This window comes from Peromyscus californicus, unplaced genomic scaffold (assembly GCF_007827085.1).
Source record: "Peromyscus californicus insignis strain IS unplaced genomic scaffold, ASM782708v3 Scaffold_13__1_contigs__length_99412109, whole genome shotgun sequence".
NCBI classification, from domain to species: domain Eukaryota; kingdom Metazoa; phylum Chordata; class Mammalia; order Rodentia; family Cricetidae; genus Peromyscus; species Peromyscus californicus.
In genome coordinates, this window is record NW_026294424.1 from 23,687,245 (window position 1) to 23,705,125 (window position 17,881).

General features: G+C 40.2%; 1 protein-coding gene across 3 annotated transcripts in view; it reads right to left on the reverse strand.

The window, feature by feature from the left end:
* Positions 1-17,881, reverse strand: part of Xpo1 (exportin 1) — a 43,030-nt gene that overhangs the window by 14,704 nt on the left and 10,445 nt on the right. For 2 of the 3 annotated variants that reach the window (XM_052734690.1, XM_052734691.1), the window contains exons 3-9: positions 13,376-13,477; positions 9,928-10,000; positions 4,741-4,802; positions 4,247-4,291; positions 2,812-2,993; positions 2,539-2,587; positions 2,342-2,461 (exon numbers count right to left, since the gene is read on the reverse strand). In XM_052734690.1, the coding sequence (XP_052590650.1) occupies positions 2,342-2,461; positions 2,539-2,587; positions 2,812-2,993; positions 4,247-4,291; positions 4,741-4,802; positions 9,928-10,000; positions 13,376-13,477 (633 nt within the window). Of the gene's footprint in view, positions 1-2,341; positions 2,462-2,538; positions 2,588-2,811; positions 2,994-4,246; positions 4,292-4,740; positions 4,803-9,927; positions 10,001-12,197; positions 12,261-13,375; positions 13,480-17,881 lie in introns of those variants that run through there. The other variant, XM_052734692.1, reaches the window with a different exon arrangement.

Below are 17,881 nucleotides of genomic sequence, written 5' to 3' on the forward strand. Positions count from 1 at the left end.
CAGGGAAGCTGGGGATTAAACCTAATGCTTTGTGAGCTACATCCCCAGTACATTCTAAAAAAAAACCCAAAACAAAACAAACAAACAAACAAAAAAACAAACTTGTGGTAACTTTCCCAAGATCATTACTATTTATGTTTGATTGGCTTGAGACCTAATCCTAATAAATAAACAAATAAAACAAAACAAAACAAAACGAAACAAAAAATAAAAGCACCAAAACAAACCCTACTATAGACAATGGCCAAAAAAAAAAAAAGGATCAAGGTCAACTTACACATCGGCTATACTGAATTTGAGATGAACTTAAATCCTTGCCACTATTCACAACCTCCAAAATAAGATCTTTAGAAGATAAGCACAGGACTAAGATTAACATATTACGGAGAAATTTAGTTATATATATTCTGTATACCATTGGTGGCTGATTTGGGAAATATTCAAGGCTGATCTACAAAGTTCATTTGTTACAATCTGTCTTTACTAAGGTTCAATAAACACCCTGTAACATTCATCAAGATAACACAGTGCAATGCACTGGTAACTGCTGTGGAATAATCCTGTACACTGTGTGAATATATGTTGCTATAACTGGATTAATAAACAAGCTAACTGCCCAATAGCTGAACAGGATAAAGTTAGGCCAAACTGAGAACCGGGGAGGAGAAGGGTGGAGTCCAGAGATGTCAGCCAGCAGTCGAGGAAGCAAGATGCATAGAAAATGAGGTAACAAGCCCTGAGTGACGTGGCAAGGCATAGATGAGAAATATGGGTTAGCTTATATGTAAGAGCTAGTTAGTAGCAAGCCTGAGATAGATATCTGCTGAGCATTTATAATTTTTTTTTTTTTTTCAAGACAGGGTTTCTCTGTGTAGCTTTGCACCTTTCCTAGAACTCACTTGGTAGTCCAGGCTGGCCTCAAACTCACAGAGATCCGCCTGGCTCTGCCTCCCGAGTGCTGGGATTAAAGGCGTGCGCCACCACCGCCTGGCGAGCATTTATAATTTATATGGGAAGTGGCTGCCAGTTATTTGGGAATAGACAGGTGGGACAGAAAAATTCCACCTACAGGTTAACAGTCAATGAGAAACAATACGAAGTGCATGGTATTCTAATTTTTTTAGGTAAAATAGATTTTCATGGCCTCAGTATTCAAGCATTTGCCATTACACCTGATGATCTGAGTCTGACCCTGGGGACAGCCAATTACATACAAAAATACATATAAAACAAAATTTTCAATTCATAGGAGTATCACCTGAATTACCTCACTGTGACTCAAGTGAAAGAAAACAATATACTAATTATGCCCAAATCCGGTTCTTGACAGCACCAGTGATCCAATCTTGGGACAGTCTAGGCAAGCTTCCCCACCCCCATGAGCTATAATCTCCAGCCTTCACTTTACATTTTGTTTTTGCTCTTCTAAAAAAAATAAAAAAGATTTATTTATTATATACAGTGTTCTGCAAGAAGGCACCAGATCTCATTATGGATGGTTGTGAGGCACCATGCAGTTGCTGGGAATTGAACTTGGGACCTCTGGGAGAGCAACCAGTGCTCTGAATCTCTGAGCCATCTCTCCAGCCCGTTTTGCCTTTTTTTTGAGACTGGGAAAGTACCGGGCTAAGTGTTCTCAGATTATGTGCTGGGATCTGTAACCTAATGTGGCATGTGCCTTTAATCTCAGCATTCCAGAGGTAGAGGCAGAGGCAGGAGGACCTCTGTGAGTTCAAGTCAGGCTTCTACAAATCAAGTTCCAGGACAGCCAAGGCTGTCTCAGAAGTACCCCTGCCCCCTAAAAAAAGAAGGAAAAAGGAGCCGCTTCCTTTCCACACAGGCCTTAAACTGTAACCATGTCTGATTCTTAAACAACTGACCTAGCTAGCTGTAGGTTTCTTAGGACAGACCTTTCTAGGTAAGTAATTCAAATTCAGGCCACCCTCAAACTTGAAATCCTTGTACCTGGGGCCTTTGAGATAAAGAAGTCCCCAACATTCAATCCCCTCAACCCTTACGGTGGAGGGAACCAACTCTCAACCAAGTTGTCCTCTGACCTCCATACATATCCATGCCCACACATATTCACGCAAAATTAACAAATATATATATAAAAGTCCTCCTACTTCTGACTGTAGTATTGGAATTACATGTACCACTATGCCTGAGTTTAAAGGAAAAAAAAAAGATTTAAAGACTCTTATCAAATGATTATTAATATTTATGTAAAAATCTTGAGAGCAGTTCCTTCATTTTAAAAACAAAGATAGCCATTAGAGTGTCAGCGAAGAAAAGCGATCTGTGCCTGTTCAGAGACAAAATTGAAGTGTACTGCCTTTACCTTGTAAATTAATGTGCTGATTAACTTGGTCTCAAAGATGTATCCCAGTGGAATCCAGTTCAGAAATCTCAGCAGTGTTTCTAAGGTTGCATGTACAAGAGGAGCATTTTGGGAATTTTCCTGCCAATGCAAGCATCATATCATAAATATACTTGACTCTAAAACTTATTTCAAAAAGAAGAAACCAAACCACTTACCATCACAAACTGGCAGAGCTGAAATATCTGTGAGAACTCATTGCACATGCTAAGGGGGAAGAAAAAAAAAAAAGATTTAGGCAAGAGGGAAAATGCAAATCCTGATTTCAGGCAGACCCTGAAATCAGACAGAGTGACAGGGAGGACACTTGACAGCTCCTTGTGCATACACCCCCTCAAGTAATTTAAGACATTGCTGATCACACTGAGTTAAAAAACTTTCACACTTAGAGCTCCACGTAGCATGAGATAATTTAAAACATAATTACTTGCCTGTCTTTTAAATGCTTTGCTTTCACTTGGGTTATCTGTCCACTAGAGAAATCAAATACTTCTTCACTCAAGAGTTTAAGAATCACCATATTATTCTGACACAGACTTTCACTGGTCCTACTTGCTCCAACAATGTCACTGATGAAGGTTGGCCAATGCTTCGGCCACTCTTGCTTAAGGATCTAAAATTAAAGATGAAATGTCTATTTCACTTCATTTGATGAAGACACAACAACTCCACAGTCAGAGTAAGTGTTACACACTTTACCCCTTTTATTACGGGGGAACTGTGTCATTCTCTATGCCACACATAAATGGGAAACACAGTGCTTTCAATACTCACAGACCCCACTCAGTTACCCTGATGGTCACATATGGCTCTAGTGTGTATGGATATTAATATTTGCCGGGTAGATATGTATAACCTATCCCAAAACATCTGAGATCTAATTAAACAATAAAGAGTTAAGAAGACAGATTCAGGGGCTAGTGAGAATGCTCACCTAGCATATCAGCCCCTGGGATCAATCCCTGCTACTCCGAAACCAACAAAAGACAGTTTCTGTTGGATATAATCTAGTCCTTACATTATTTTAAGTTTGTTAATGCAGCGAAGCTGAATTGAGACTCTTAAAAGCTGATGCTACCAGGTTCTTGAATTATAGCAGGGTGTGGACATTTTACAAGCTTCAAGTAGATCTATGGCACAAATAGGGAAAGAATCTTCTACTAAATTCTTAAATATTAGAATTTTGAAGTTTGGATAGTATCATAGGCAAGAATATTACAAACATTCTACAAAAGGGTGGCCTGTTAGGGTCAGTAAAGAAAACTGGTCAACACAAACATTCTAAACTTACGACTGTGTAAGTGTTAGGAGAGACTGTATGGAGACTGACTAACTAGGAGGCCAAACTCGGTGTAAGGATATAAAAACTGCGACTGGACCAGCCACATGTAAGGAAAATGTACAGCATCAGGCAGATAAAGTCCAGTGGTCACACTGAAAATTTTAAACTCCAGTGTACACTGAAGCCATATAACCCCAAGTCTTAAAAGTAATTGTTGACTCCTACCACCACAGGTTCATTATAGCAAATGTTGAAGACCTGATCTCAGGTCAGGTTGTGTGGCGCACGCCTTTAATCCCAGCACTCGGGAGGCAGAGGCAGGTGGATCTCTGTAAGTTCGAGGCCAGCCTGGTCTACAAATCAAGTTACAGGACACAGAGAAACCTAATCTGGGGGTGGGGGGTTGGGGAGGAAGACACCCTTCACTTGCATGCACATACCCACTGGAAAACACACATCTACACATAAAAATACAAAATTTTTATAAAGGTATCTATGGGATAGAAGAATTTTGAACAGACCCAAATGTTAAATGTAATAGTCATTTAATTTTTTATGACGAAGATGGTTAGTATAAAGCTTACCTGAACAAGAATCATATTTAACTTCCCAATATACACCTTTTCTTTCTAGGGAAGGAGGAAAAGGGTCAGATTAAACAAGTACCTAAAGAATACAGCATAAACATAATATGCATGTTTTCACGACTATTGAAAGTACACTAACATTTAAATGTTTGCTTTCTTGAACACATTTGAGGTGGCTCAGCATGAAAAGCCAACTGCCACCAAGCCTGACCACCTGAGTTCCAAGTCTCTGGACCTATATATACGGTGTAAGGAGAACCGACTCCCAAAAGTTGCCCTCGAACCTCACATAAGCACCGGGTGTAACACACTGCACGTCCAATAGATAAATGTCTCCAGACGCACAGGTGGCAGGCAGAGGAGGAGAGCACTGGCTCTCCCCAGTTGTCCTCTGACCACCACATCCATGCTGTGGCACTTAGACATGGTCCCGTGTGCACACAAAGACAATAAAATTTAAAAACTAGTAATTTTCAAAAGAATTGTCTTACCTCTACACAAGTTGGGTCGGAGGACGTCTTGATAATGAGGCCAACAACGTATTTTTTTATTCCTATTAAAAAAATTATACATAGCGTGTTAAAAACTAAAACTTCCTTATAAGATAGGCATGGTGGTTTATGCCTGTAATCCCAGCACTCAGTGCTGAGGCAAAGAAACTGTTGTATACCCTGGACTAGAATGTGACTTTTTGTTTGCTTGTTTTGAGACAGGGTTTCCCTGTGAAGGTCTAGCTGTCTGGGAAATCAGATTTGCCTGGCTCTGCCTTCCAATTGCTAAGATTAAAGGTGTGTGCCACCACCACCTGGCCAAAATGTGACTCAATTAAGAAACAAAAATCACACTTTTGCCCCATGCTAACAAATATTCAGGACCTGGGAGAGGGCTGAGTAATGAGTTTCAAACTCCAAACCCTTCACCAGTGCTGGCAATTGCACAGACCGTCAATTAGGACTTTGGATGTAGTTCAGAAGTAGCATACTTGCCTAACACACAAAACTCCTTGGGTGTGATGGTAAACACTTCAAAAAGTTAGTGGATATGCTTTTCATACTTTTGAACCTTTTAAGCTTTGAAAAATCAGGACCAAGTCAAGCAGTGGTGGCGCACACCTTTAATCCCAGCACTCTTGGGAGGCAGAAGCAGGCGGATCTCTGAGTTTGAGGCCAGCCTGGTCTATAAGAGTTCCAGAAGAACAGCCAAGCCAAGGATACACAGAAATACCCTGTCTTAAAGGGGGGGGAGGGGGAGTTCCAGGCTAACTATAAACTACCCATCTTCCTCCTAAATCCCTTTTATTCTTGTAAGGTAAGTTTATAGGCATGCTGGGCCCATCTAACAGCACATTAATTTTATAGGAAAAGTATACCAAGTGATATGCATTCTTGTTTAAATACACGTACACTCTCTGGTTTAACAGCTGACCTCTATGATATCAGCACTGGGGAGACTAAAGCAGGACAATCTGCTGGAAGTTCTAGCCAGCCTGGCTAAAACTGAGGCCAACTCTGGCAATAGAGCAAAACACTCTACAAACATCGAACTATACATATTTGGACTTTTGATCCTGCCCACAAAGTTCTGAAACTACACAGGAGTGAACGCATGCCTAAAATCACACATTTTTGATCTTTATACTTTATTTTGTTATGCTTGTGTGTCTGTAATTGTATATTACCTGTGTGTGAGCACCCAGTGAGACCAGAGTTACATACAGGTAAAATGGGTGCTGGGACCCATTTTAGGACCTCTGCAAGTACAGCAAGATCTTGTAATTGTTAGGCCATCTCTAATCCAGGATTTTTTTTCTTTGCAATTGATATATTTCTTGTGAAGAAAGTATGTATCATTTACAACTGTAGGCACATTTTCTTCAAAGGATTACTTACTGTTTTTAGCATTTATTTATTTTTTTTGGAGGGGTGTCTTAAAGAAATCATTTGACCTCTGCCTAAAGAGTGAATGACAGTGTCTCTTGTAGCCTACACTCCTCTAAAATTCCTCATCCTTCTGTTTCTACCTCCAAAGCTACCTTTGAGAGTCTCTACCTAGCCTGCAACCCTGTGTATTGAGCTGGTCTTGAATTTTATGATCTTTCCACATCTGTTTCCCAAGTGCTGGATAACAGTCACTCTTACTTCCTTTTACCCTCTGCCTCTAGTCTCTGAGACTGGGTTTAGACAGGGTTTATGTTCAGGCTGGCCTTCACTGACTGAAAGAATGGCCTTGTACTATGGGACTGACGTGATTAAAGTTGGACATGGTAAAGCACACCTTTAGTCCTGTCCTCCTGAGGCAAGGAGTGAGGTGAGGCCAGCCTGGTCTAGCCTGGTCTACATGGCTACAGAACACCCAGGACTACAGAGAGACCCTGTGGTGGTGGCGGGGAATTGAAAACAAAAGTTTTAATTTAATAATAAGATGCTCTTGCTTTTCCTTTTTTCCTGAGACAGGGTCTCAGTGTGTAGTCTTGGCTGTCCTGGAGCAGCTCTGGATGGGGTGTGCATCACACCCAGCTAAAACTCATTTAATAATAAACAGAAGCATCGTGAACACAAACAGATCTAGTTTTATGGGGTCTCTTGTTGTTGTCTTAACCTTCACTTGTATGTCTATAAAACCAACCAAACAAAAAGACACCGGCCACTGACTGCTGCTGGGGAGGAGTCATCATTGTCTTGAGCTGTATATTCATGGGTGAGCCCATGAGGTCCAATGACAGCTGCAGCCATGTTCACTGACAGTCCTGGTTTAACTCAGTGAGTCGCAACAAAATGGGGTCAGCGTGGAAAAGGTACTTTTAAGAAAGGAGACAGAGCAAAAGGACTTCCCTGGGCTCTGGGGTCTCAAAACAGCAACAGCAAACAAAACCCTAAACTAAAAGTAAAATATCAAAGGTTACAACACACACACAAAACCCAAAGCATTTAGGAACCCGTAAGGCACCTAACATAAAGAAATGAATTAAGATATAACTCCATTAACCTGAAAAATACTAATTCAGCCATTACTAGCAAATCACTAATTTAATAACCATTAATACATAAAAACCACAAAACAGATGTTATTTTCTGACGCAAGGCTAAATGAACATCATAGCAATGCAAAAAATTTACAACACAATTCAAGTTTGTTTCATATTTTGCATTACCTCTTTGTCATTATTTTTTTTTTTTTTTTTTAAAGATTTATTTATTATGTATACAGCATGTATGACTGTAGGTCAGAAGAGGGCACCAGATCTTATTACAGATGGTTGTGAACCACCATGTGGGTGCTGGGAATTGAACTCAGGACCTCTGGAAGAGCAGTCAGTACTCTTAACCTCTGAGCCATCTCTCCAGCCCCCCTCTTTGTCATTATTAAGATGGCCTTTTAGAGGGCTGGAGAGATGAAGCAGCAGTTAGGAGTGGTTGCCCTTCTTGCAGAGGACCCAAGTTTGGTTCCTAACACCACAATCAGGCAACTGATAGCCAGGGGATCCAATGCTCTTTTCTGGCCTGTGAGGGTTTGTGTGCTTGCCTGGGTGTGTATGTGTCCGCAGTACCCTCAGAGGCCAGAAGAGGGCACTGGATCCCCTGGAGCTGAAGCTAAAGGCCTGAGTCACCTACTGTGTATACTAGAAACCAAGCAGGTCCTTGGCAGGAGCAGAAAGTGTTCAAAATTGTTGAACCAGTTTTCCAGTCCTATATTATCTTTTCAATAATCAATACAAGATCTTACTTTGTAACCCTGGTTAGCCTGGAACCCACTATGTAGACCAGGCTGGTGTCTAAATGAGATCCACCTGCTCTGCCCCCCATTGCTGGGATTGAAGGTGTGAACTACCATACTTGGCGTGTTCATATTATATTCACTGTTAAGTTTCTGGTAATTTTACCATTAATTTCATTTTGTAAATTCCTTACATGTTAAGAATATTACTCCTGCCCCTACAATAAAGTTTGTGTATATAAACTTTTAAAAAGTGCCAAACAGTAAAATGAATTACTATTTAAAAATACTAAGAAATATTTCTTTTAAAACGTAAACTTCAGCCAAGTATGATGATTCACACCTGCCAACCTGGCTACACACAGTGAGTTCTTGGTCATTCTCAATCAAACATTAAGGCTAAGACTGTAGTTCAGTTGGTAGATAGCTTGTCTACTGTGTTTAAAGTCCTAGGTTTGCTCAGCACTCACGAAACTATGGTAGCTCAAGCCTATATATATTCCCAGCCCTCAGCTGGAGGCAAGAGACCCACAAGTTCAGTACCACCCTTACCTACAAAACAACCTGAACTACATAGGACACCATCTCAATAAAAAATAAAGGACAACAAAAAATTGTATTCAAACAGGAACATGGCTGGAAAGATGCCCCAAGGGTTAAGAACACTTAGTGCTTTTCCCAGGACCTGTGCTCAGGTCTGACCCACCAACTCAACACCTGTCACTTTCTTCTGGCCTCCACAGATGGAAGGGCACAGAACAACTGGGACAGATGGTCAGATGTGCGCGCACACACACACCTTAAAAGGAAAAAAAGCATTTACTGCTCTTCCAGAGCACCCAGGTTTGGTTCCCAGCATACACACAGTTCACAGCTGATCTGGTAGCTCATCACCACCCATAACTACAGTTCCAGAGGATTCAACATCCTCTTCTGACTGCCCCAGGTACCAGGCACACATGTGGTACATAAGCATGGAAAACATCCATATGCAGAAAATAAAGAATTCACATCCAGAGGCTGGGGCAGGGTTAACAAGTACCCTACCACTAGCCTATAGACCAAGCCTCAATTTTCTAACTAGTATCAAACAATTGTCTTTTTGTTAAAACTATTACATTTACTTGTTTTGTGTATGTAAGTGTGTGTGTACATAGGTTGTGGAAATGAATCTCATATAGCCTAGGACTTGGAAATCCCAATCCTCCTGCCTCCACCACCTTATGAGTGCTGGGGTTATAGGCGGGAACCACTATACCTTAGTCCTCAGATTTCTTACAACTACAACCTTTCCTGATACAGTAAGAAATATTTAAGATTAATTCTAGCCATCACTACACTTTTCTCATTTTAGAGTTAGAAACTGACCTTGCTCATAAAGCAACCTCAGAAATACAAAGGTAAAAAGCCTTGATTTGATACTTTCCTCTCTAAGTCCAATCAAGCTGCTATACATAAACAATATTGTTGGTTACTGTGTCATGATCTTAAAACACATTCAAGTTTTATTTATCTCCAGCCATGCCCCAAAGTAGCTCAAGTGATATTAATTTGGTGTGCATGTGAAGCTGAGGATGACACAGCAACTCCCCTCCCCCAAATCTTCATTCTCAGCCTGGCATGTATGTCCATTCTTTCCCTTTCTTGACAGGGTCACTCTACATAGCCCTGGCTGTCCTAGAACTACTCTGTAGACCAGGCTGAACTCAAATTCACAGAAACTCCACCCGCCTCTGCCTCCTGAGTGCTGGAACTAAAGGGATGCACCACCCGCGCAACTGTGTGCATACTCTGACTTTCCAAACAAGGTTTGCTCAAAGTGATGGTTGCCTCTTTCCTCTAAAAGACTGCCTACTCCTCCTTCCCTACACAAATAACCCTGCCATGCTACATTAATAAACTCAACTATAATAAGAATATCAGGACCCAAAATTGAATTATTTACCCTTAAGATATTTTCCTACCTTCACACTGGTTCCTTGGAAGAATCTTCCACCTTGTTTTTATCACATTTTCCAAAATCTGTAGTCCGTAATACTGAAAATTGGAGAATAGAATTATGTGAGTATCTTGTCATAGGACTAGGACCTTTCAGGATTCACAAATGGACAGACACACATTTATAGCTAACATTTCAAAAACATTATGCTATCAAGTTTAATTACATATATTAAACAAGGATCTATTCGCCCATAAGCTGACATGTCATGCATTTTCCTCATTTTACTGTTTACTACTCTATGTAACGTCCTGCTGTTTACACATGCTCACACCAGGAGGAAGAACCAAATAAAAAGCCCTTTAGCAGCCAAATGGGCTTATCTGTAGAAGGAAAAATAACAGCCAGATAGGAATTCACAGCATAAGACTGCTCATAGGCTCGCATACATTATTAACACAACCAGGCTCCAAAATTTAATAGCTTGGATGCTGTCAAGCTTCCTATCCTCCTCTAGGAGCTACAAGCTTGCAGCCAAACAGCAAGTGTTGCCACAGATACTTTCTACACAAGTGTAAGCGTCTCTGGTGTGTTACTTAAGGAGCAGCAAGACAAATCCACAGGTTCATTTTCAATTCTAGACCCACCCTTATGCAGTTTCTATTTCTACTAATTTAAAGATAAACTTTTGTGCACAGTCAAAATAAAATACAAATGCATGTTGCAATCTGTGTCTACCTTTCAGGTATCCCTTTTTAAACATAGAAGCTGTAACTGCATATGTGATGAAGTTAAATAACAGACACCACTTTGAATCCATTTTATCCCTTCTGCTGTGTATGCACTCCACAGTTAACATGTAAGAATTTATCATGCTCCAGGATTTACTACTACCTCAATCATAATAATGACCAATTAGTGTAGAAAGGCAGGAGGAAGAAAAGGAACCAAAATGTTTTTTGTTTCACCTCAAGAATTAGGAATTCTAATAACCGGCTGTAATACCTGAAAGGTAAACTCATTCACATAGCCTCAGATTGCAAGTTTTGGCTGAGAATAAGAGTTCATCTTTAAAATTGTTAGTCATTTGCACAATAAAATAGGAGCATTAGTATTTCAACCAAAGGGATCATATAAATGCTCATTTTAGCCAAAGCACAATATAGACTGTCCCAAACTACATTGTGCTCAAATACTTTTTGCTGTTTTCTTTCATTTTAATATTTTATACCTTACAACAATAGTTTCTCTGCAATCTCTACTCAAACTCTACATTTGCAGAACATTCCTTAAAGTCCTCTAAAATAAGAACAAGGCCATAACAAATTCTGTTATTAAGGAATTAAATGTCACTACAGTATTTCCCAATCAGCAATAGTAAACCTTCCTACCCTGGTCAGTAGCTCTACAGAACTAGTGCTCAGAGGCATACAAAAGACAACAGTTCCTCTAAGTTAGCGTAAAACCTACTACAAATCATACTACCTAAAGATCCCAAAGAAAAAGAAAAAATAATCAAAACAGAAGACCACATCATGTTACAGAATATGCCCTCTTGCTAATAACCAATTAAAAAGACCCATGAAGCACCAAGAAACTAAACACCATAAATGAGACTAAAAAAATCTTTTAAGCTACCTGACCTAATTTTTGTTTCTCAATTAAAAATACCCCCTTCCATTACTATCACATTCATTAATTTACTCATCCTTTACTGACTAATACTCATTGTGTAGTACTGACTCACTAACTCTAGCCCTTTGTACAATTACAAAGTAGGATCAGCTTGCTGAACACACAGTCCCACTTGAAAACTTTTTAACAAAGCGGCTGAGGAAGGGAGCCCACTACAAGCATCCCACACACGAGGTCAAAGGTGCATGCACGGTGTCCATCCCTGCAATCTAAGTCCTAAGCTCTTCTCATCAAAAACAACTCTGGATGTGAAACTTGGAAAGAGAAAGAATTCTTGTTCCTTTCGGAAAACCATTTTCTTCATAAATGTGAAGTGACAGCTAGTCTTTAAAAAACAAGCCAACAAACAAACAACTAAACCCCTACTTCTACTTCAAACCTCAGAACTTGAGTTATCCACTGCTGAGCTATGAAGATGAGGGACAGGAAACAGCAAAGACTACATGAAAAAACAAACGCATGAAATGATCCCTATGGCAGAAATTTCTGAGCCCTTAGAAATACTTATTTTATGCATCGAGTCCCCCTTCCCTCCCACCACCCCTGAAACAAAAACAATCGATGAACAGAATTCAGTTAAAGGGAATCAAAAGGGTAGACCTTGTGGAGGCCTGCCGTCAAAGCCTAGCTGTGTAGTTGCACAGGAAGACACCCCTTTTCTTCCTATTACAAGCAATCAACATAATGGAACATTATGATTAATATCAGGTAGTGTTAACATCTTTAAAGAAAAAAAAATGATTGCATAAAAGCCAAATGTCATAGTGCATAAATTTAGCACCAAATCATTTGTAATTTATGTAAATTGAAGAATTCTTTACCTGTTGCTTTCTTTCTGTTCCTCTAATCATCTCATTTTTCACAAGACAAATTTGAGTTTTTAAAAATACTGTTGATAAATCAACTTAAACATTAGTAATGTCTGTCAGTATAAAAAGCAAAATTTACCAGGCAAGCAAACAGGCAAACACTGTTATGTTACTTAAGGTTAGCACTTTGAGGAAGTTCTGGGCTGTATTTTTGCCTTAAAATTTACCAAGATGTCAAAACTAATTAATATTTTTAAACTATTAACTAACACATTCTGATTTCATAAACAGATGTGCACATGGCTATTTTCTGTTTTAACACAATGTATATCAAGTAGAGACCTTTTGTGTATTAAACAGAATGCCATGGTTAAGTTTATTACTTTAAGGCGTTTAAAGAGAAGCGTGAATCATCAAGCATTCAACAGTCAAAACACATTTTGATCAACCCTTCTGTTCAAACTCAAGGAAGGAAGAAAAAAAAAAAAAAAAAAAAAAGCCCCGGAGTTATAACATTTTCAATTGCAAATAAGAACTGAGTGCTGTCTCAATGGAAACACTGGTACCATGGTGTTAAGCTGTCCATACAACTGGGTGTTGATGGTGCCTAGCCTGTATTATATTGATTACTTGCCCAAAATAATTTAAGTCTCATCTCTGAGTAACTTAAAACTTATGCTAAGACCTACATACATGTTATAAAAGGAAAAAACTCCCGCCCCCAAAAGGAAAAAAAAAAAAAAAAACCCACACAAAAACCACCTTGCATTCTAGTCCCAATTACAAAAACTTCATTCATAATTCTTAGGACTATTTGCAAGAATTAATTCTAAGCTCTAGAATAATTGTGAAATAAGTTAGCAATATGAAATGATTTGGTAACAAATGCTAATACTAAAATGAGACACCTTCCTCAAAGTTTACGACTGGAAGAAAAGAAGAATGGATCTTAAACCACCACTTGCTTACTTTCGTGTTCATGTTCTGCGAAAACTCCAATATCGTGTCGACGCGTGTCCAAGCATCAGGATGTTCCTTTAAATGTGTCAATACTTCTTGAGCCATTCTTTGCTAAAATAGTATACAAAAAGAATTAAGCTAAGGTGTTCTTTAGAATTCATTAAAATGTAAAGTACGGAGAAAGGCACAATGACACTTTTACCTTCTGGAAACATCTGAGAGATAAACTGCCAGAAGCAGAAGCTCATCAGGCTGGGGGTACAGGCTGTAAACCCAAGTACTCAGGAGGGTAGGGTAGGGTAAGACTCCCTAGTTCTCTAGCTACCCGGAAGCTCAAATCACTCTTGATTAGTAAGACAGTACCCTGGAGAGCGCTCATGAAATGAAGGGATTGGCACCAAGCCTGATGGCATATATTCCATCCCCAAAACTCACATAGACACAGACAGACATATACTTTCTTTTTGTAAATCATGGTACGTGTCTGTGAGTCTGACTTTACGAATGCTGAGATACATGGCTTCTGAGTTCAGAGACAGCCAAGGTTACAGAGACCTTTCAAGAAAAGGAGGGAGAGGAAGGTTTTTAGAAAGGAGAGGGACAGAAAAGGAAGGATTTTATTTCTTTGAAAACACATCAGGCTGGCAAAATGGATCAGAGGTTAAGAGCACTAGCTGCTCTTCCAGAGGTCCTGAGTTCAATTCCCAGCAACCACATAGTGGCTCACAACCATCTGTAATGAGATCTGGTGCCCTCTTGTTCTGCATGTACATTAAAAAAAAAAAAAAAAAAGCAAATGCATCAGCCTTTCCCACAAATCTGGTTTATTAAACTTGCATTCAATCAAGGAGGGGTTTGGTAAAAACTCAGTGGCAACACACAAGCTTAGAACCCCCGTTCAATGTCTAGCATCAAGAAAGAAGGCAGGCACAGTGGAAGAGGACCTCTTAGTTCTGAATACAGGCTGGTCTACATGGTGAGTTCCAGGCCAGTCAGGGCTACCTGAGTTTCAAATAGAATACATACTTAGCCAAGTGTTTTGGCACATGCCTTTAATAATACCAGCATCAAGAACTGGACCTAAGAGTTCAAGGCCAGCAAGTTCCAGGACAACCAAAGCTACCCAGTCTTAAACTTGAAATAAAAGAATACGGCAGGGTGTGGTGCCATAAGCGGTTTTTTTTTTTTTTGTTGTTGTTGTTGTTTTTTTTGGGGGGGGGCGTTGAGACAGAGTTTCTCTGTATAGTTTTGGTGCCTGTCCTGGATCTCCCTCTTAGACCAGGCTGGCCTTGAACTCACAGAGATCCGCCTGGCTCTGCTTCGAGTGCTGGAATTAAAGGCGTGCGCTACCACCGCCCGGCTTGGTGCCACAAGCTTTTACTCCTAGACTCAGGAGGCAGAGGCAAGAAGATCTGAGTCTGAGGCCAGCCTGCTCAACTCTATGTTGAGTTCCAGGACAGTCAGAGCTACAGAGAACATGTAATCTCTTCTGCGATTTGTCTTTTGCATTTAATGTGGTTTTAAAGATCTAGCCATGTTAACATTACTATGCCTAGCTTCTTTGGTTTAACTATAACATTTTCATAATACATTTCACCCAAGTTTTTAGTCTACTGACATTCTTTTCTTAACAGCTTAATCTTTCCACACTTTTTTGACTTTGACATTCTTTTCTTAACAGCTTAATCTTTCCACACTTTTTTGACTTTGTAATTTTGTAGCTAAACTGGATCCTTCCTCCATTTCTATAAATTTATAAGCATGAGCTAGGCATGGTGGTACATACCTGTGAGCCTAGCACTCAAAAGGCAAATAAATGAAGTAAAAATAAATCTAAAAAACAAAGGCTAAAGCAGAAAGACTGCCAGCCTGGACCACAGGGACACAGAGACTTTGCTTCAAGAAACGTGTGTGTGTGTGTGTGTGTGTGTGTGTGTGTGTGTGTGTGTGGTGTCGCAAGCTTATTTTGAAGTAAGCAAATATAATATTCATTATGATCTTACTAATCAATATTACTTTTGGAACCAGGCAAAATGCACAGAATTGTAATCTCAGAAACTGGGAGGTACATATAATAGGATCAGGAATCCAAGCCAGCTTCAGCTATAGGAAATCATTCTGCCTGTGCACCATGTGCCTGTGAAGACCAGAAAAGGCTTTGGATTCCTGAAACTAGTTGGGAGACGTCATGTGGGTGCTGGGAATTGAACCTTGGTCCTCTGGAAGAACCAGTGCTCTTAATCACTGAGCCATCTCTGGCTCACATTCTGTCTTTAAAAACAAACAAAACATCTAGGTGGTAGTAGTACACACCTTTAATTTCAGAACTTGGGCAGAGGCAGGTAGATCTCTTGAGTTCAAGGCCAGCCTGGTCTACAGAGAAACTGTCTTGAAAAACAAAACGAACAATAACCGAAACAACCTTTTAGGAACTGGAGAGATGGCTTAGGTTTCAGGTGCATTCACCAGCATCCATACTAGGCAGCTCACAACTGCCTGTCACTCCAGCTAGAGGGGAAGCTAACATCTTCTGCACCCGCACACACACACCAACCTCTTAGAAATACACTCAACACACATTGTGGTTCTAAAACTCACCCAAAAGCCACTATGGAATCAGGAAGAACTCAGTTACCTATATCCTACTAGGAAGATCTTGGGTTAGAAGTTGGGCAACGCAGTTAAGTTTTTTTTTGTTTGTTTGTTTGTTGGAAAAATATTTGTACATGAGGGTTTTGCCTGCATTTATCTGTGTGTGCCATGAGCTATTTTGTGCCTGATGCCAGAAAGGAGCATCAGATCCCTTGTAACTGCTACAGATGATTGTGAGCTGCCAGACGGGTGCTGGGACATGGACCTGGGTGGTCCAGAAGAACCAGTGGTCCTGAGGGCCGAGCCAGCCATCTCTTCAGCCCTTGTTTTGTTTTTGAGGTTAGGGTCCAGCTACACAGCCTAGGTTGGCACTGTCCTTGTGATCCTCTTGCCTCATTCTCCAGAGTACTGGAATTACACGTGTCTATATCACGGTGCCCAGCCACTTATATATATTTCCCATTTCATTTTGTCAAGGGACTTACAGCTCTAAGAAGGTATCCATCTGCCGAAGATAAATGATGAAAACCAACAACAGTAATAATATGACTCATCGGGGCTGGAGAGATGGCTCAGAGGTTAAGAGCACTGACTGCTCTTCAAGAGGTCCCGAGTTCAATTCCCAGCAACCACATAGTGGCTCACAACCATCTATAATGAGATCTGGTGCTCTCTTCTGGTGTGCAGACATACATACAAACAGAACACTGTATACATAATAAATAAATCTTTAAAAATAATATGACTCATCTAGGACTAAAGCTTACTTAGTTGTTCTTAAGACACGGTCTCACTACACCGCCATGGCTGGCTGGGAAGCTCTAGCAATCATCTTGCTTACAGATGATCTCCACTCACCCAGAGCTAGGCAGTGCCTTACCTTAGTTCTCCCTGGGACTAACTGGAATGTGAACTTGAAACAGTACATATCATGAATCTTTACCTAGTAAAAGGCACTTGGTCCTACTACTCTGTCAGCTCTTTAGCCCAGATACAATTGCTCTGAACTCAGGATTTACCTGCCTCAGTCTCCTTCCTGAGTTACACCAGCTTCAGATGGGTCAGATCATTTGATATGCTGTGCACTGTACATGTGAACATTTTGCAACCTCCACAGGTAACACGCTGTGTTATTGGTTATAACCTCATGAGTTCTCATTAACTGCACTACTGTACCATAAGTATCTCCATTTTGCCCTATTTCTCATTCTTCTTATATTTCTATTACCTTAAAAATCTCAAAAGGTTTTAAGCAATAGAAGAGTTCAATCAAAATAACAGGACACAATATTGAAAAACACATCCACTCTTCACTTAATATCCACACCCCCCCTTTAATTGCTAAAAATAGAAATATCTAATATTATAGTTTTGTTAAACGACTTTAAAAAAAAAAGTGTGTGTGGGGGGTTGCATTTAGTGCAGTGCCAGTGAATACACCAAAAAACGGGCATGGGAGTCCCTCAGGGCTTGGAGTTACAGGTGTCTATGATCTGCTGAACCACTCAGGTCCTCTGGAAGAGCAGCACACGTTGTTGCCTGCTGGGCCATCTCTTCACCCTCCAGCCATTACCGTTTAAGTACCTTACTATATTCCCCATATAGGCAAAAGCTCTGTCCATAAGTTACTTCATGCTTCAAAAAAATCTTAGGTTCTGAATTTGAAATTATTTTGAAATGTATTTAGCATTGCTGGGATAGTGGCATTCACTTTTAATGCCAGCATTCACAAGCAGAGACATGCTGATTTGAGTTTATGGTCTACACAGCAAGCTGTAGGCCAGTAAGAGCTACATAGTGAGACTCTGTCAGAGACAAACAGACAAGTATAACGTTCTAGTCCTGTCCCTACTGACCTACTTCTGCCAGCAAGGACCCGTATCCCAAAGTACATATACTTTACTCAACATCATAACCACCTAT